General features: G+C 38.6%; 1 protein-coding gene across 1 annotated transcript in view; it reads right to left on the minus strand.

Moving 5' to 3' along the window:
• LIX1 (limb and CNS expressed 1) overlaps window positions 1-20,537 on the minus strand; it is a 50,856-nt gene extending 30,319 nt beyond the window's left edge. Inside the window, exons 1-2 of the mRNA XM_090279008.1 lie at window positions 20,265-20,537; window positions 3,511-3,674 (exon numbers count right to left, since the gene is read on the minus strand). Of these exons, the coding sequence (XP_090135134.1) occupies window positions 3,511-3,674; window positions 20,265-20,346 (246 nt within the window). The 5' untranslated portion in view covers window positions 20,347-20,537. The remainder of the gene's footprint in view (window positions 1-3,510; window positions 3,675-20,264) is intronic.
• Window positions 20,538-21,212: the final 675 nt, after the last annotated feature.

The raw sequence follows: 21,212 nt of genomic DNA on the forward strand, positions 1-21,212 counted from the left end.
GAAGAAAATATGCAATGTTTCCATCATATTATTCTTTATTTCAAGAAAGGTAAAAAAGCAGATGAAACACAAAATAGATTTGTGCAGTGTATGGAGGAGGTGCTATGACTGACAGAATGTGTCAAAAGTGGTTTGCGTAGTTTTGTGCTGGAGGTTTCTTGCTGGACAATGCTCCACAGTCAGGTAGACCAGCTGAAGTAATAGCGATCAAATAAAGACATTAATTGAGAACAGTCAATGTTATACCATGTGGGAGATAGCTGATGTACTCAAAATATCCAAATCAATAGTTATTGGTGGAAATGAAGTGTGTCTTTTATTTTATAGAAAAAACCATACGGACTTTTTGACCAACTCAATATTACATGACATAAAGTTCTGTAGACTTACATTACAAAGAGATACACTGAAAATTTGACTCTGGGCTTTCTAGTTGTCAAAGCTAAGAGAGAAACTTGAATATTTATGAGTTTCACATTATCTGTGAACTATAAATAAGGCATTTTTGCCAGTTATTTGAAATTGAGAGCTGATTTACTGTACTAAAGAGGTACTTACAGAGGTGACAGGTAAACTTAGAAATTCCTTCCTTTATGCTTTCATTGATCCTCAAATATAATTCTATGTAATTACTATAATATTTTTGTACGTTGATTTTTTTGTGTTTTTTTAAAGTATATTTTATTGATTGTGTTGTTACAGTAGTCCCAATTTATTTTCCCCTTGCTTCCCACTTTCCAGTACCCCCCTTCCCTCTAGAAACCCCACCCCCCTTAGTTCATGTTCATGGGTTGTGCATATAAGTCCTTTGGCATCACCCTTTCCTATATTATTCTTAACTTTCCTCTGTCTATTTTGTACCAAACAATTATGCTTCTTAGTCCCTGCACCATTTCCCCATTTCTCCCCCTCCCCACTCCCAGCTGATAACTCTTCAAACGATCCCCTTACCTATGATTCTGTTCCTATTTTGCTTTGCTTAGTTGGAGTTTGTTTTTATTTTTTAGATTCAGTTGTTAATGGCTGTGAGTTTGTTGTCATTTTAATGTTTATAATTTTGATCTTCTTTTTCTTAAGTAAGTCCCTTTGACATTTCATATAATAATGGCTGGGTGATGATTAACTCCTTTAGCTTTACTTTGTCTGGGAAGCACTTTATCTGCCTTTCCATTCTAAACAACAGCTTTGCTGGATAGAGTAATCTTGGTTTTAAGTCCTTGATTTTCATCACCTTGAATACTACTTGCCTGCCCCTTCTTGCCTGCAAAGTTTCTTTTGATAAATCAGCTGATAGTCTTATAGGCACCCCTATGTAGGTAACTCTCTGCTTTTCTCTTGCTGCTTGTAAGATTCTCTCTTTATCTTTGACCTTTGGCATTTTAACTATGATGTGTCTTGGTGTGCTCCTCTTTGGGTCTAGCTAGTTTGGGATCTCTGTGCTTCCTGGACTTGTATGTCTATTTCCTTCACCAAATTTGGGAAGTTTTCCTTCATTATTTTTTCACATAAGCTTTCAATTTCTTGCCTTTTCTCTTCTCCTGGCACCCCTATGATTCGGATGTTGGCACTTTTAAAGTTGTCCCAGAGGTTCCTAAGCCTCTCCTCATTTTTTTCAATTCTTGTTTCCTTATTCTGTGCTGGTTGACTTTTTTTTCTTCCTTATGTTCCAAATCATTGATTTGAACCCTGGTTTCCTTCTCTTAACCATTGATTTTGTGTGGATTTTCCTTTGTTTCATTTAGCATATCCTTCACTACTTCCCTTATGCATTTGCCATACTTAAGCATATTTGTCAAACCCATGAGCATCTTTATCACCAGTGTTTTGAACTCTACATCTGTTAGGTTGGCTATCTCCTTGTCACTTAGTTCTCCCCTGGAACCTTGATTTGTTCCCTCTTTTTGGGCCATACCTCAATGTCTCCTCATCTTGACAGACTTCTGTGTTTGTTTGCCTCTGTGTCTTAGGTAGAGCTGTTGCACCTGTTACATTTTAAGGGGCGGAGCCTTGAGGTATTCCTCAGTAGAGTGCGACCCGTTCCACTATCTTGTGGCACTGTGTGTGTGGGAGGGTTTTGACAGGGAACAATGCTGCTTGCTCAGCACTCGCCCCTTTTCCAGGCACTTCTCTTGCTTCCCATATGGGACTGGTGCCTCTCTAGCTCTTGCCCTGGCCGTTATTTCCAGAATGGGTGGGTCTATGGATGTTCTAGGACCATGGAAGCCCTTTAAACAAGTGGACTCTGCTGAGAGACCAGCAGTTTCTTTTTCCACCCCAACCTCCACTTGTTTGCATGGTCAGAGGCAATGAAGCTTTATTTTCCCTAGCGCTGTAACTGTGAGCTGTGCAGTCTGGTCTGGTGTGGGGAGTGCTCCCTAGGTGTCCCTCTCTACTTTTTAAAATGTGTGACAGTGCTTTCTGCTGGCCTGCTGCTGCCATTGCTGCTGCTACCAGCACACCATGTCCTCCCCACACCAGCTCTGCCCTTCCTACCTGTCTGGATGAGTATTTCTTCTTTATATCTTTGTTTGTTGGACTTCCATGCAGCTTGGTTTTCTGGAACTTCTGGTTGTGTCTAATTTTGAGGTGGTTGTATTCCTTCTTAGTTGTGGAGGGAGATGCAGTGTGTCTGTCTAGGTCTCCATCTTGGCCAGAAGTCCCACATTGATTTCTTAAAGGGATAATCTATATTCTCATCACTTGGCCCAATGCTTGATTCTTCCTAGTTACTCAATGGGTATTTGTTATATACACTGGATAACCAGATGTTGATGGTTAATGTAGGCCAATGTTTTTTTGTGAGCAGATGTATAATAGAAATGAATCATCACCCATCATCAACATAACAAAGATTTAACCAACTGGAAGTCATAATTGTTGAAATAATAGTTGGAATACCTACTATGTACCATATAAACACATTGCATGTATATCTCATGACTCCTGATCAACCTTGTGGGTATTATCCCTCATCTCAAAGTCAAGGAGATCAAGAAGTTAAATCAATTTCTCAAGAGTAAACAGTTACTCAAAAGCAGAGTTTGGGCTTAGCACAAGTGCCTCAACTCAGCCCTATAAATCTTAACCTTTGATGTCGGTTCATGCTTTGCTGTGTGTTAGATGATTAGTCCTTGATCACAAAATTCATTGCAGTGGAAACTTTTTATTGATGGAAGGGCCGGCCATGATGAAAAGACTTTGCAAAAGTTCCTTTGTTCTTTAAGATATATTCCCAAATATTTTGAAAGAAAAGGCAGCAACTATCATGCAAATAAAATGCTATAAAATACACTCTCCATAAAGAATTATCAGAGATACCTCAGTATAAATTAGAATACCTCTAGTTAAAAAAATTGAAACACCTGACCAATTTTCCTGTATAGATAATGGAATATGATACAACTTTTTTCACTACAACCAAGAAAACTTACAATGTTACCATTTTAGAAAAGGGTTTACTCTATATTAACCCAATTAACTTTCACTGACCAGTTTATGGTTGCTTCTTACCTGAAAGTTGCCAAAACAGCTTCCCCCTGGAAGGGTCACATAACTCACAAAGGGAGGTCCAGGAGATGGAAGCGACTCGTACACCACCATGCCTTCACTTGGGAATGCAGCCCTCCGTTGCTGCTTGCTTTCCCAAAACTCCTGTAACATTGACACAACATTCACTGAAAAAGATAAGAAACATAATCCGTAATTAGGAATGCACATACCCTGGCAAAACAAAATTTGATTTGAGGGATGTTTCAGTTGTGAAAAAGCAAATACTATTTAACACAAATGTGTTTATTCCTTCATGAGTATTACTCAGGTGGTTTGGTAACCTAATTCTGACAACATTGCCATATATTAAATGTACTTTATAAATTAATTTTTAATATCAAATTAAAAAATCTCACTCTTTCTTCTTTGAAAATTTGCCTGAATTAACTTTGTCCAGACCTATAATTATTTATGGCTCCTGCTTTCATTTCTCATAGATTCTTAAACCTGCAAAGTAAAAGCCAAATTCAAAGATAAAGATGTAAGCAATGTAATTTTAATTGTGACTCACCTATGATAAGCTTTAAGAGGAAAAAGGCACAAAGATGAAAACTCTTTGAGGCTTTTCTCTACCCCAGTCTTAAGAATGAGAGGCAATTGTGTAATAAGCAGGAGGCTGGAAAAAGCCATAAGTGAAACTAATAACACAGAGACCTTGTTAAGGACCACGTCTGGTAGATGACTTCTGCAAACAGTAATGGCTATAGCCATATGTTTTAGATTAAATGACCTGTGATAGCCTGCAGAATTTCCAGATCAAATTAGGTTGATTTGTTTATCCTGTACTGCAAATTGAATTGTGGAAATTAACAAGGATAATAGAATTGTAGAACTTTCAGGTCATGCAGGCAAAGCTCTGCCTAATGCAGGAATTCCCTGATCAACACTACTGACAGACGCCCATCTGGCCTGTGCCTGCACACGTGGGAGGACCTGGTACTTGGCATATCTTGAGGCAGCCTATCTTAACTGCTAATGGTTCTGACTGTGAAAAGGTTCTTTTTGGGAGTGAGCAGAAATCTGCTTTCCTGGAAGGTTCATGCAAATGGTCCACTTCTAATTTCTGGGGCCTTGTAGAAGCTTACCCCCTTACCCACACAATAGCCTACCACATAACTTGAGGGCAGTGTAGGGCATCTGTTGTTTTTGCCTGCCTGCCATTTATTAGCCTTCTTCCCCTTTTCACAGAAATAGCACAAAAGTTTTTATTAAAGAACTATCTTTCCTTCAACCATGTCTTCTTCAAGGCTGAGGGTGGGAATCTGACCAAAGTCAAGTCATCTAGAGCCAGTAAGTCCAGGAATTTTGTTGGACATGCTGGAAGACTAGATTCTCCTTTTTCACTAGCGTTGCTGGGGGTGGGGGTGGGTGCCAGAGATAGGAGCTAAGTGTGGTGCTGCCCAAGCAAAGGGGAAACACGCTGACAAGAAAACCAACAAGTGACGGGTAGACTGAGAGACAGAGAAAGAAAGACGAAGTTCTGATGGCAGAGTTTGAGCTCCTGAGCCAACACATTTGATTTTTTCTTAAACCAGTTTGAACTGCTAACTCTCACTTGCATATGAAAACATACTAATAAAAATACCTTTCATGTTTTCTCAAGTTCTAGATTAAATAATTTTTGTACTTTCAAGCACTCTTTATATAACATTGTGTCTATGCCCTTTGACATTCTCTGGAATACATTCCTGGATGTGCTTCAAAATACTGGGCATTGATATTTTTCAGGAAGTCAGAAGAGCCACAGAGTTTGGCCTGGAAGCAAAAACATTGCACATCGCCCTTTTAAACTGTTTACTAAAGAACCTGCTCCTTTACCTCAACCCTAGGTCACTGATCAGCTTCACAGTGTGTATGCACTTCAGGCAAATTATCAAGACACCAAGGAGTTGAAATCCTGTGCATATTTAAAAACTGCAGTGTTTAGTTCTTTTCTTTTCTTCTTTCTTCCCAGCTTTATTGACATACAATGTAGTGTTCAGTTTTTAAGAGTGGTTTGTAACGAAACTGGGAAAATATAAGACTCTCAAAAGGGATTATTGAATTAACCAATAAAATACATGTTGAGGTCGTCAAAGTGAGATTGGTCATTACCAAGCTTTTCCATTAATTCAAAATTATTTAAAATAACATTTTCTACCAGTTAATATAATGTAAAATAGAATTAGAACTTTTATTTTCTAAACTGTATTTCTGCTTCTTGTCCTCCCTTCCCTCCTACCTATTTCCAAGAAAACAAGAATCTTGAGCTGGTTGATGTTTATTTCTACTTGCATTTGGCCTCCAGAATTCAGTAGAGGTGTCTTGAAAATTGAAGCCTAAAACCAAGCAGTGGCTTCTTGCTCTGATAGTCAACAAAGCATATTAGCTGCTATTTTAAGTGAATTCATTGTTGAATGATGTTCAGCTGAGAACTATAGGAGGAAGTTGAAGACTCATGATTATTTGGGTAAAACGAACATAAGAATTTTGCACATTAAGTTATGTGGATTAAAGAATTTGAAGGTATGTACTAAGTAAAATTTCTGCATGAATAAAAGTAGCAGATTTCATATTTTTTATTCTGCAACCTTAGAATATTTCTTTGATGGTCCTATGTATGTCATCACCTCTAAGGAGTGCAACATATGTCCACGCACACACACAATCCATCTTCCTATTTCTATCTCCTCTTGACGACAAGAAAACCAGATGAATGGAGTGCAGAGGGAAAAAGTCCAGCTTGCTATTTGAATTCCAAAGATCGGTAATATCAGAGGATACTCTATTTATGAAAAACATGTCCCTCTCTATTTTTTTTTTTTGAAGTAGCAACAACAAGGTTCATGGGCGATATCACAGAAAATGCAAGCAGAGGGTCAAGTACTGCTAAAGAAATCCATCCAAGCTTGAGGATAGGCCTCCCCACACAGTTTAGTCTCTAGCTGCAGTTGTACCTTCAATGCTCAGCAATGATCCTGCCTCCAGGTTACAGGAGAAACTTGGGCAACTTAGCATGTGATAGCCAACCCTATATCTAGAGTGACTCATCTGCACAAATGCCCAGTTCTACCTTAATCCCTTCAGTTTCAAATGAATTTGTGTTGTTTCTCCTGGGCATTGTTATAGTAGTCATTTTCTTGACCTATTGTTTAGATGTTTCCTCTCTATGCACTCCTTCTTGGCTGCCATAAAGATGCTCAAGATGATAAATGAATGAATAAATGAATCAGTTAATGAAACACAATATTGGGACTATTTCTAGCTGCTAGTTATTAAAAGTTTTCCATTATAACCAAGTTGCTAGAAAGAATATTCTACATTACAGTCTCTGTTCCCTTATCTTCCATTCATTTTTAACCTAATACAATTTGTCTTTCCTCTACACGATTCCACTGAAACTACTCTGGCAAATAGTACCAATTCCTAATTTTCAGCCCTTATTTAGTTGACTTCTAATTGCATTTGACACAACTGATTAGTTTCTTCTGGAAACTCTCATGTCCCCAGGCTTTTCTAATAGTAGTCTTTCTGATCTACTTCTCTATAGCTAATCATTTCTTCTCTCTGTGTGGGTGTGTCTCCTTTTGCCCACTCCTCAGGTTGATTTGCTTGAGAATCTTGTCCTTGTTTTTTCTTGCTTCTCTGTACTATTCTCCTGCAATGACAGAACTTATCTCCATGACTTTGCCTACCATAAAATACACTGATTGTTCCCAAACATTCTCTTCTAACTCCAAGTTTGTTAGTACACACTTTCATTTGGATATCACACAAATTCAACCTATTCCCAAACTCAGCTCATTTTCTTGTCCATAAACTCTTCTTTTTCTCCCAAATTACTTAGAAAGTGATATGATCATCTACCCAGTCACCTAAATCAGAAACCTGGCAGGAATCTTAATTTCCTTTTACTATATCTAATACATGCCCAAGATTTGTCAGTTCCATATCCTGATGCCTTCCATAGGCACCACTTCTTCTCAGTTTATCTACCTTCGCTGCATTGGCTCATATCTCACCAAGTACACCACACTACCCTTCTGATTCCAATCATCTTCCATCCAACCCTCCAGCTGTTTCCTGGGTAACCTTTCTGAATCTCATAGTTGATCAAATCACTCACAGCTTCTTAAATCTTTCTGTGAGTCCTTCATTACCTAGAGGATAAATAACTCCTTGGCAAGGCAGAAAAAACCTTATGTCTTGATACTCTTTCTCATTCCAAATTTCTGTCTTCAAGTCACCTTCCAGGCCCTGCATGCTCCCAGGCTTCTTATATTACTGGAAAGACTTATATTTCCATTCTCTTCTTGGAATGCCCTTCCTTCCACTGCCTGTTGTCTTCCTTGATGGCACCTACTCATTTTAAAGATTCACCTCCAGCATCAGCTGCTTAGAAATAAAACCAAAGCCAAGAAAATCTCTAAATCCTTACTACAGAAAATGCAGTTCTCTGAGAAACAGCATGGTTATCACTGGGGCACATGTTAGAATTGCAGGATCTCTGGCTGCACCCAGGCCTACTGACCAGAACCTTCTTTTTAACAAGATTCTCAGGCAGTCTAATGCACAGTAAAGTTTGGAAGGATGAAGTTGCTATTCTCATCTTCCTTATTGTGTACCTATTATATGCCAAGCACTATGCATTTTCTTATTTAATCCTTACAATGCCCCCTAGAAATAGATTTTATGATCCACAACTCATAGATAAGAAATAAAAAAATGCTCAGGATACAATTACATAGCTACTAAATTTTAGACCTGGGACTTTCAGTCTAGTTCTGTCTGAGTATATAGTCCATGCTCTTTATTCATTCTGAGCTACTACCTAATTGTCATAAAATTTAGGTAGTTTTCATGTATGTCTATTTCTACTAGAGACAGTGCTCTTCAGAAGAAAAGTTATGTCATTTTTCCCCAATGTCTGGAACACAGTAGGAGCATAATAAATGTTAGTTGAGTATTTAAATGTCATGACAGGTATGAAAATATACTTGTTGGTAGGGACACATAGGAGGCTCTTCATAAGAACTCCTTTACTTAGATTTTCTCAGGGGCCACTTTTTCTTTTTAAAAAAAATACGTACGTACGTATTTGAAAGAGGGGAAGGGAGGGAGAAAGAGAGGGAGAGAAACATCAATGTGAGAGAGAAACATCGATTGGTTGTGTCTCACATGTGCCCTGACAGGGGATTGAACCTGCAACCCAAGCATGTGCCCTGACCTGGAATCAGAGCAGCAACCTTTCACTTTGTGGGACGATGCCCAACCAATGGAGCCGCACAGGCCAGGGGCCATTCTGACATTTGTTCTTTACAAAGTCAAATAAGGCGAAGGCTGATATTTTTCATACAAGTGATATGACATGTTTCCAGCTAGGAATTATCATACTGAATGAACAGTCTATGTGCATGTGAACAGGCATGCTGATGATCAGGCTTCAGGCAACACTTTGCTCTGGTTTAAAGCAATGGTATAAATATCCACTGACTGTTTATCTCAGAGGAGGCTGTAACTAGGCATATAGTCCCTTCTTTCAAGGAAAGATGTCTACAGGAGAGACCACAAAAGGAACAAGAGGAAATGACAAAAGACTGAGAAGGGCTTGACACAGGCTTTCTGGGCAAAGGGGCATGAGAAAAAGTCAAGGTCAAGTATGCCTGATGGTGCCCTCGACCTCAGGGTCAAGAAACCATAGACTGGAACACATCTTTTTACCCATGCATTATTTATCCCAAAGTTTGGTAAAGATTTTTTTCTTTTTGAGAAGTTTTTACTTTGTCTCAATGGACACTAAAGGAAAATGTCTTTATCCTAGGAATAATAGCATAAAATCCAGTCCTTTTTTGACTTCTGTTAGTGCCTTTCTAAGAACAAAATAAGACACCAGAGCTTTCTCTTTCAGCTGTGTGAGCACACAGCAAGAAAGCAGCTACCTGCAAGCCAAGAACAGAGCTCTCACTAAGAACTAAATCTTTCAGAATTTTGAAGTTCCTAGCCTCAAGAACTGTGAGAAATAAATTTCTGTTGTTTAAACCACTCCGTCTATGGCATTTTGTTACATTAGCCCAGGCTGACTAAGATAAATCTCTTTAGCAGTTTTGAATATTTTGTGTCTCAACACCAAGACAATTTGCTACATGGTTTATAGACATCAGTGTGGCTATTTTCTTTTTCATTGTGTTTCGAAATTTGGACGTGACAGTTTTCAGGGTGGTAATTATATCCCCAAGCAAGACTCTCGTAAATAATGTTTTCATTTTTCCTTTTCTTAAGCTTTCTTTTGATTCTAAATTTCAGCACTGAGGTATTCACAGGAGATAGCTGACCAGTGAACACATCCAACAATGTATAACACCTTGACCATTCAAACTTTGACTCACTCTAGCAGAACTCCTCAGTCAGCTTCAGCAAAGGCTAAATTTATCGAGTCAGACTTGGCTGGACTTCCTGCCTTCTTGTCAGAGGAATAAATCACCTTGTGATAATTCATCTTAGAGAGTACAGTTTCTGTTACTTAACCCACAGTAGATGGTGAGATTCTAGAGGGCAGGGACTCTGGTTCATTCTTCTCCATAGCCCCTCGGAATCCAGCACAGGCCTGTTAATCTAGAAACAGTTGTTAATTCATTTGGAACCCAAGGAAACTACATATCTGAACAGTTTGAGTGCGACTGAACGAATGTATAGAAGGCAACTGAGGGCACTATGATTCATGGAGAGGGCAACACTTCCTCTGGAGTGGCAGGTTTCACGTATGAACAACCATGGTGTCCACACAACTTGGACGTGGTGGTGGCTGCCATTCCTCGGCTGCAGGTGGTGGAGTATGTGCAGAAAAATGAAGCCTGGTCAGGGCACACAAATGATTTGCTCATTGCATGATAGCTGGGGCTTTACCATCGGGATAAGTATGAAAACCCTGAATGGGGGATGATGAGTAATTTTAGTCTTGGAGTGCCATCTCTAATTCCTTTACATTGACTGCCTGCAGCACTCTGTTGAAAAGACTTGAAAGTAGCTTGTGGTACCAGTGGAAAGAACACCATCGTTAACATACTCTGGCACTGACATTCACAGTATGGAGTGAAAGAGAAGTTCAAAACAGGTCTCTGCCCATAAAGATTTACAATTTGATTGCGAAAATAATATATTCATAATATAATTAGTGAGTGAAATATTAGAGTGCTACAAATGTAGAACAGAGACAATTTTAAAATGATATTTAAAACCTAGAAAATTATAGCACAATAATTAAATCAATGGAACTAGAAAAGTAAATGAATGTGGGCTAAAAACATCAGGAAAAATCTTCATAGAAGGAGGGCCTAAACTGAGCCACCTTAGAGAAATGAGATGTACCCCAGGATGGAAGAAGGGAGAGAAATTGTGCTTCCAAAGCAGAGAGGGTGGTATTTGACAAAACAGTAAGAACAATAAGAAAAATAATAATGCCTCAGCTGAGGAGTTATATAAGAGAGTAATAGGAAAGGGAGCCATTAGGAAGGGGGTGTGATATGACAGGAGACAGATAAGGAAGCTTAGGTTCTTTTAATAACTGAAAATCAACCCCATTGTCCTGGTGTCCCAGGTTTACCCAGGAGGGACGCCTCGCTACAGTGTCTTGTTGCCTGTGGCGGTGGCTCCCTCCATGAAGAGTATGGGCCAAGGCACTTGGAGAGAACGTGCGGTTGCTCTTCTGCATCTGGGTTAGCCCAAGGAGCATGTTTCTCCCAAGGAGCGTGCTTCTCCAGGGGGAGCTTGGGCAAAAAAATCTCTAAGTGGGTAAGGGGTGAAGTAAGCAAGAGAGCGCTCCTTCTGCAGCCTGGAAAGAGCACAGAGTCCCTGCAGAGAAGGAAATCAATGACTGAACACTCAGAGGGCTTTTAGCCTAAAAATATGAAGCTATTCATTTTCATGGGATGGAAACAGTGGAGATGCCGGTAGGGACGCGTGATCTCTGTTTTCAAATGGGAATTCTGAGATGTAGAGGCTGTATATGCCCCATGGATTAGAGTACATCATAGAAGAGTCCTCAAATAAGGCACCGGTTCAAACACAGTAGAATTCAATTTGCATCTTGTCTCTCCACCTCTTATCTATAGGCAGGTAGTTTACTTGGTCATTAAAATTATGGCCTCTGGAGCCAGAATGCCTTGGGTTTGTTTCCTGTCCTTGCCACTGTAAGATGCCTACCTAATTGCTCCAGGTCCATCTGTAAAATGCAGTACTTACATCACAGGGTTGCTGTAAGGTGCGAAGTGGACAATGCTCAGAATAGAGAGCTTCGGAGTAGGAAGCGCTAGAATGTTAGCTATAGTGGTTAGAGAAGGTGAAGGGAGAAGTGGAAAGGCATGCTTATATGCTTGCATATTGCATCTTTGAAGCTGACTATTCCTAGATTGAAAATCATATCATTAAACATCCTAAAAATAGTCTGTAAGTCTGAAAATTCTCTAATCATATACATTGTGCTATTCAATTTATTTCCAAAATATGTGAAGAGTTCAAGATAGAAAAGGGAACACTCTTTTGATATCGTTCAGAGTAAAATCAAAACTTCCTAAGAGCCAGAAAATAAATGGATGAAATGGTACATGTCTCAAAATCTGGAAACATGAATGCTTATCCCAATTATTCACTTTCTCATGGATGTTAAAAGCAGTAGACCTGCTCTTAGCAAAAACTATCTATAGAAAGTATCTAACTTATTTAATGTTTAATGACTACTTATGTTTTAGGAAAGTAGAAATATTATAGTTCATTGCTCAGTTCAATCACGTAATGTAAGCCCTGCATGAAAGACAATCATTTGTCTTCAAAAAAAAAAAATCATAAAAGTATGTTATAAATCTATCAGGAGAAAAGAACCAATTTCTTTATGCCTTACATAAGAAAAATTCAAGCTGGGTAAAATGTACCTTGCCAAAAACAATCAAAGACAAATTGAAAAGGCTACCATTTAAGGATAAATCATTAAGAGGCTTTCTAGATGACTAACATATTTTCAAATTGATTTTTTGCCTCCCAACAGATGGATTTATGTTCTGTAATATTTTAATATAATCTTCAATTAAATTAATTTTAGCAGATGATATTTTAAAGTAAAGTTAATTAGTATTTTCTATGCTTGCAACTTAATTATGTAAAAATTGTTTTACCAATGTAAATTTTTAGTTTTGTTGGAAAAGAAAAGGACCCCCAAATAATTTGGGGATAAGCTCAAATGTGATGCAATTTGCCATTCATGCAAAGTAGGTCGCAAAATGGGGTACCTTTTCATTGTGTGCCTGGCTTGGTGAACTCCAGGACACTGACCAACAGGCCCAGCTATTGTTATAAATGTCTAATCATTTATAACCATCCCAGGCTTTGCCAAGTTTTGCCCACACCAATGGAATCTTGCTGACACGGCTGGTATGTTGGGCACAGCATGTTGGAAACTGGGGCCCCTTTCTCTTTTGTGCTGACACTCTTTCAAAGGTCGCCATAGCCACACAGCAGGACTGAGACAGCTCGGAGTCTCGTCTTGTTCCCAACAGGAAAATGTTCTTTGAGGAACAGTACAGAGCCAGTGCCTAACGCCTGCAGCAGCGGGAAGGCTGGTTGTGCCTCCTCTCTTGTTTGCTTCTTTTCTTCTGGCTTCTTCCCCATCCTCTACCCTGAACACTGTTTTCCAAGGGAATTATGACCCTTCTGGTGTTCTACAAAGTTAGCCTCTTGGGAGAGTCTCCAAAATATGCAAAAAGCGTATCCTTCTTTTTGGTCTGGTTTTTATCTTTAGAGTTTAAAGTTGCTGAACTTTTGGGGGAAGAAATTCAAATAACACTTATTTTTGTATCTTTGGAAGTACAGGGCGATTTTTCTTTTTAAAGTCAGAGGGGAGACACTATAAAGGAGCAAGAGGAAGTTATTGTACAAAAAAAAATTAAATATATAAAGTCATTAGGTATACCAGAATTAAACAGCAGCAGCGCACTTGAGTCCCCATGTGTGGTTTACATGAGCACCATAGCTAAGATGATGTCATACCATCACAAAAGCCACGTAAAATAAAAACCTTTTCCATCAGGCACTGACAATGTACTGTATTTAAGAGACTTTGTAGGACTGTTGATTTTAGATGACCAACCAAGGATCAAAACAAACAAACAAAGCAAAGCAAACAAGCAAACAAACAAAAAAAAACCATTGCTTTCCTGACAAGTTCCGTGTATTTAAAATAGTCAAATCTTTGCCCATGGGTCTTTGGACACACGTATAACATATTGTCCCTGAGAACACCATTATAAGGAAGCTCTTCAAAACCCTGCCACAGCTTTCTTACAAAGGTTTATGTTCAAGGCACATAGTTAGGCTCAAAAGAGTGTGGTACAAGACCTTGGGTGACTCACAGTTGGGGGTAGATCCTGGGGGGCAATGTAAGGATTGAATGTATGTCACTGTATCAATGTGGTGTAGGGGTGACTCAGGCTGTTCTACCACCTGCCCACCTGACTCAGTGCTCCAGGAAAGTCGCCTGAGGTGGCTGTGTTCTTACTCTATGGTCCCTCCTGTCTCATCTGACTGTCAAATTAACCCTGCATGCAATTAGGCTGTGATTAAGGTGTCAGTGGATGATGATTTAGAAGGTCTCGGTACAGTTTATTTCATCATAATGAAGAATACCTGACAATGGAAAAAACTTCCTACCTTTTACGAGAGAGGATGCCAACCAATCAGCAACCAAAATAGGTCTATTGTGCACCTGCTAGGTGCCAGGCCACATGGGAGGTGCTTTGGGGGTTACATAGATGTGCAAGCTTTGGCTTTGCCCTCCTAGAATTTCCAACTTAAGTGTGGGCAAAAACACACCGGTGAAGCTATAACTCATGATGCAGAGCCACGTGAGAGAAACCTAAACTACCTAGTATAGGCCATGAGTGCCAAAGGAGTGGTGACTAAAGGATGGGTTCCCACAGCTGTCTAACAGGATGAGATCAAAATGGGGATCAACTGATTATCATCGCAGCAGGAAAGAAAAAGCCAAACCATAATTCAAACAGCATTCCACGGACACCAGAGAGAGAATAGAGAGAACTTACAGAGAGGGAAATAATCGCCCATTTTGTCAATATTAAACTTTCAATAAGACTCTTTTTATTTCTTTTTCTTTTAAAATAAGATTGCTTTAACTACTTTGACAGACTCAACTTATACAAGCATTTGAATGTGGAGGTAAAGAAATGAGTCTTTGGGGTTAAAACTTCAATATGAAATGCATTAAATAAAGAAGATTCTTTTATGAAAGGCTTCTAAAGTTGTCTTACATTTCTTAAATCAATCTGTGGCACATAATCAGTAAAACCGTATCATTTAAACAGAAAATTCATAACTTAGAAACTCACCCTTGTGCAGCTGTATCCTATTATGGGCTGTAACTTAACACACGAGTTTCAGAAGTTGTTAAATTTGAGTTCAGGCTAACAAATCTTAACTGTTAAAAAAAAAGCCTATCGTGAGAAGAGACAGCAGACCAGGAAGAGGCACCTGATTTGGTCACGGAATGAGTGTCAATCACATTTTATTTTGATTTGTTAAATCTTTACATATTAAGAAATAAATGTATTAGGACAGATGTGGCCATTAAATGTTCAAGAAGCCACTTGCTTTTTGCCATTTTGAAAAATGTTCCTCTGAGGCTGAGCCATTCAGTATTTAAACTCCACCAAATGTATATTTACTGAAAAAAGGAGAAGAATGCTTATCTCAGTGATATCTAAACTGAAATCTGCATTTTTCTCTTTGTATAATTCAAATAAAAACGGTTTGTATTATCTCTTAGCATACATTTTTTAAAGCAAAATTAGCATTTGAATACACTTCAGTAGACCAGACATCCACAGTTCAAATTATTGTAATTAAGATGCAATCATCTGAGCTAGTATGCAGTGGGAGTTTTTTTTTTAAACATATTCTTTTAGGCATACTTTATGTAGTGGGATGCAGTGCAATATGTGTAGAGATTTTTTTTTTTCTAATTTTTATTTATCCATTTTTAGAGGGAGGGGAAGGGAGGGAGAAAGAGAGGAAGAGAAACATCAATGTGTGGTTGCCTCTCATGCACCCCCAACTGGGAACCTGGCCTGCAACCCAGGCATGTGCCCTGACTGGGAATCGAACCAGCAACCCTTTGGTTCACAGGCCTGTGCTTAATCCACTGAGCCTTACCAGCCAGGGCATAGAGATTTTGATGTACACATATTTTCATCCTTTACACCCTACTCCATTCTATTGTATGAAAAGCAAAAACCATAAATGTACCATTAAATTTATAGATTTCAGATAACTACACTAAAAAGCATGAAAGGGAGAAAATGCTTTTCTCTTGAGGATTTTTGCTCTTTCACATTGCATACAGCTAGATTCACATTTTAGCTCTATAGTCTGGTCTAATATTTCCAAAGGGTAAAAATGTACTTCTAAAGAATTCACCTACCTGATATAAATAAAACCTTTCATGCAGAAATATATTTCCCCAAATGGATGAATTAATGCACCTTGAACTGTGAGAAATTTTCTCGTAATTGTGCAGTGTTTAGCAAGGGTTCCATCTCATCTTTTTCATTATACAATTCGGGGGAACATATTGGTGAAGTCTATAAGTCAACGTTAGAAACCAACACATTCTCATGGCTTTAATGACAACTCATGTAGCTTTTTAACAGTCTGTTTGGGAAAGTTTGGCTTGATTTTTGGCCTTCAGTTAGTACGTGTGGTTTCTCCCTATAAACACGTTTACATTCACAAAGCTTGTGTCTTGTCTGAATGGGTAAAAGGATTCTTGCTGCAATTGTCTCCCAACTTAGTATCAGGAAGGGTAACTTCAACAGATGTCAACATAATCTTTTCCTCAATTCAACATATGGCCATAAACTTCCAGAACTAATCTAGGATCAATGGCTCCCTATTGCCTGCACTTCAGGGTGACTCCACCTGCCTTCCCAGCCTTGTCTCCACTTCCCCTAATGCATTGTTCTTGTATTGCCTGATCTGCCTTCAGACTAGCTGTTCTCTCTCCTCAGAAATGCTCTCCCTCTCCTCTCATTCTCTGTCACATTCCTGTTCAGATGTGCCTATTGAATGGGTTCCCTTCACACTTCCAGAAGAGTTCATTTTAATTTCCCCTCTGTTTTCCTGACAGGTATTGTTATGATGTGGTCATTTAACACCTCTGAGAAGCAATGTCTGACAGTCGCTAAAAGTGAGGTGTTCAAAGATAGAATTTGAATCCTGGCTCTATCAGTTACTAGCTGTGTGACCTTGGGCAAGTCACCTTAACCTCCATGAGCCTCAGTTCCCTTACCTATAAACGACAATAGTACCTATATTACTGTCTTGCTGTAAAGAATAAATGTTCCTAGCCTAATGCCTGTCATCATATGAGTTGTTGACATACTAGCATTACTATGAATGAAAGAAGAACCCCAGGATGGCAGATAAGCGGATTTTGTGCCTGTCATTTGAAGAGTTAGCTCTCAGAGTAGGATCTGATAGCACGGCCACCTTGAAATCATGGGGTGATTTCCTTTGAGAAAGCATGTGAGAAACTGTCTAACAGTGGCAAACAAATAGCTCACACACACACACTCTCGCAAGGTCAACAAGGGCTGCTTTAAGGATAGCTCATCTTTGCTTGTGACACATGACACATAAAAAGAAACTGGATGTTGCACAAAACCAAGAGTGGAAGGCAACAGGGAGATACACCTTCATTTCTTCGCCAAGAGATTCTGTCTGCTGGTGTGGAGACTCCCAGCGTTACTGATACTTGTTACAGAATGGGGGGGACATTTGGGGAGTGGAGAATAGTCCAGTGACAGCTTAAATGAATAAACTTCAAATTGAGAGCCCACCTTATTTAAAACATTTTTCCATTATTTTTCATTTGAGGTGTAAAATAAGGAAAAGGGAAAAAATTGTTAATGAAATTCATTTCCTTCCAGAAAGAAAATAAAAAAAAAATCACAACAATGCCATATGAACACCTTGTCTAAAACAAATGAGAGATTTAATGGATTGCAAAATGCCACTTGGAAGGCCTCCTTGGCTGAGAAATGAATTCAGATTTTATTTCTTTAAATGAATATAACTATCCCCATGTGCACTGGTCTAAGACCAGAAAACTCTGGGTGCTTTTCCTCAACAACTTGAATAGAAAATTCAATTTACTATTGTTTGTTTTTTTAAATATCAAAGCCAACTGAGGACAACAAAGTAATAAAATTATCACATATCACCTGTATTACGTGTTTCTAAAAAATTTTTAAAAACTGCCTTTGCATTTACAGAAGAGAAATTTAGAAAAACACTTTTACAGTGTTTAACTATGCTGGATTTTAAAAATTCTTGGATTGGCTCTTCATCTTGCATGGAAGTAAGGTAGGAATCTTTCTTAAGCAATTGGCGGCGATGTGCTTAAGTGCTTAGCTCTTTTCTACCGGAAGGAAGAGACTGGACCAGGGTGGGGGAAGGGGAACCAGGAGTGACTAGGAGGAGAGGAGGCTGCTCAGAACCTGCCATTCCTGGCAGATGGCAGCTTTTCATAGGCTGTGTGAAACAGGAGTGTGGTGGCAGCAACTTATAGGTGTGCCAAAGAAAATGAGCCCACGTGCTAAACTCTGGCCACGTGCACGCTAGGCTGCCAAGGCATGGCAGAGCCCCAGGCCTGCTTTTGATGTCCTACCCCAGAAAGTAAGCCTGGTCCCATTTATTCCATGAGCATGGTGAGTGGTTGGATGTTTTGATGTTATGAAAACTCCTGATACAGAAATTTGCCATTTGGCTTACTTTCATTCAGTCATTTTTCAAATTAGAAACACCTGAAGGGAGAGGATCGGCAGTTTAATATTCATTCCTATTAAGTCATGCAAACAGTTGCAGAGTTGAGGCCATTCTAGGGTGAGCAGGCAATGCTATCTGATCAATTTTAGGTTATGTTAATGAATGAAATATATAAAATAGGGTACTTCTTTGTTTTTCCATATAAAATGATTCCTGCAAAGGTCTGAATGACAAAACATAATATATGCTTTATTTTTAACCCCTCTATTTTATTCTCTGTGCTAAACTATAAATAAATTCTGGGATTAAATAATCTTAAAAAGTGGGCCATGATTTCAGATTAAATTTCTTAAATTCATGGTGAACTCAGTAAAACTTTATTTCTTTTTACTGCTTCCACTATCCAAACCCTTAGCATAAGACCCCTGGTATTATCAATTTATCCAAAGCTCTGGGCAAGTCAAGAGCTCTTTACCCTTCACTAGTGAATTCAGTGCTATTGTAAGAGACAGACATTCTTTCCTTCCCTTTTCACTTAAAGAAACATACCAAACCTGAATAGACTCAAGACTAGGCTGGGGTAGGGAGTGATTTTATTAGTTCTAACATAGCTATTGACACACACACGAAGACAATGAAAAAGACAGAGAGAGAGGAAAGAGAAAGAAAGAAAGAAAGAAAGAAGAAAGAAAGAAAGAAAGAAAGAAAGAAAGAAAGAAAGAAAGAAAGAAAGAAAGAGAAAGAAAGAAAGAAAAGAAAAGAAAGGAAGAGAGAGGAGAAAGAAAGAAAGGCTTTCATTTTATGCCTTAGAGAGCAGATTGGTTATAATTTAATTTCTAAGAAGAAAATTTATAGAATAAAATGGTCTGACATTTCTTTTTCTTCATCACACATATGAGAAATATAAACTAAAAGGACATCTGGAAACTAACATTATTCAGCAATCAGAAAGGAAAAATCCAAACCATTGAAGTTTTGATGGAGACAAACATAACGAGATTTACAAAGAGGAAAGCTGTAACCTATTGAAGTAAAAAAAAAAAAAAAAAAAAGAAAGAAAGAAAGAAAGAAATCCACATGCATTTTACCTTTTGGGCAGTTCCATAGCAAAGTTCTATTTCGGAAGCTCTTTGTAATATGAAACCCACTGTAGATAAGATACAACGTGAAGATAGTCTATTTTGCAGCAGCAGGAAATCAAATTGGTTCCAGAAATGAAGTTACAAGACAAATGGTTTAATAGCATTGCCAGATTTGGGAAGCTTGATTGGATTATTTTTCATAATTATTAAAAAATGATTTTGAAATAACTTTGTCATAGCAGTTTAGATTTTTTTGGAGGGGAAGGGTGTTATAGAGGTGGGAAGATATCTAATTTTATGGGTCTTTTAACTAATGTGTTGTAATTTGTCGCCAAAATTTAAGAGCTCTGAGATGATTTATTAACTTTTGTCGCAAAAATTTTTTTGGACAAACACATCACTTGATTTAACATAACTAATATATATTAGGAAAGGTTAAGTAGGTTAGTAAATATATATTTTATTATCATATGCAAGGTATTTTTTATTTTAATCTTAGTAGCAATCAGCCTTGCTTTATTTTAAAAAAACATCTGGAAAACTCCATTAAGTCTTAGACAAGTCTCAGATTTTAGGTGAGACTTCTAAACACTTAGCAACATGTATCACTGACAAAATAGCCCGGCAGCTAATACCCGTAGGTAAAATGAAATGGAATCATTCTCCTCACTGAAGTCAGGAACAAGTTAAATATCACTTAGAACACAGCACACGACTGCAGAGATTTAGAAGAAATCATACTTAAATAGGATGTGACTAGATGTTTAGGACTATTTTCTTAAAAAGTAAAAAAAAAAAACAACACCCTTTTCCCCCTTCAGTACTTACAATCTTTGAAGACTAGAGCCGGGTCTCTGTGAGGCAAGACTTGGGCAATGATGTGTCTCAGGGATTCCAAGGTTCTGTCCATCTCGGGTCTGCCTGTGAGAGCCTGCTGCACAGTGTCCTCATGCCTGAATTCTCGCAGTCCTGGACTGAATTTGTGCAGCTCATTGATGCTCAGGATTACCAAAGAATCCCTTTTAACATCTGCCAATCAGACATTTCCCAGAATCTAAAGACCCCTCAGGGGGCCCTCCTCCCAGGCTCACTTATCTTTGTTGTGTGCTCAGCTAATTAGCTCTAAAGGCTGGCTGACAGGCAGGTTTCCATTGCTTCCTTCTGTTAAACACACCCACCTACAGGCTAGCCGGGGAAGCTCCCTCATCGTGGGAACTGCTTTCTTCTCCAACCAGATTTTGCCTGAATGGCATGCAGCTTTCAGACTTGGATATTTCTTTTGGTCCCCTAGCTTCAAATGTGCTTTTCCCAGGTATATAGGATCAAGGGAATTTTCTTAGTAACAAAGGAATTTCCAGCTCAAGACTTACAGTTTGAAATCAGTATAATCTAAATTCTTCTTTGGTAAAGAAATGCTATAAAGATTGTGAATGTAGCCAGACACCCGATTATGCCTCTATTTGAATTCAGGAGCATCTCTTTGGAAGCCAAGTTTTTAATTTCACCCCCTTCCCTACCACCGCCCAATTATAGTCACGGAGGAGCAGCGACAAGTAGAACCTCATGGACTGACTTTAGGCTTGCCTGGGAACATTTGTTTCCCTCTTTATACTTCAAGGCAAATCATACCCAAGATGGACTTTAATTAATTCTGATATCATTCACTCCCTTTTATTTCATGATAATTATTTCTTTTAAAACCTGCCGGAGAAGCAAAAGAATATTTTTCAAAAGAATATAGGTAGTTATTAAAAGATCTTAAGAAAACAGATTCTT

Source organism: Furipterus horrens, unplaced genomic scaffold (assembly GCF_987537825.1).
Source record: "Furipterus horrens unplaced genomic scaffold, mFurHor1.1.pri manual_scaffold_5, whole genome shotgun sequence".
Lineage (NCBI taxonomy): Eukaryota > Metazoa > Chordata > Mammalia > Chiroptera > Furipteridae > Furipterus > Furipterus horrens.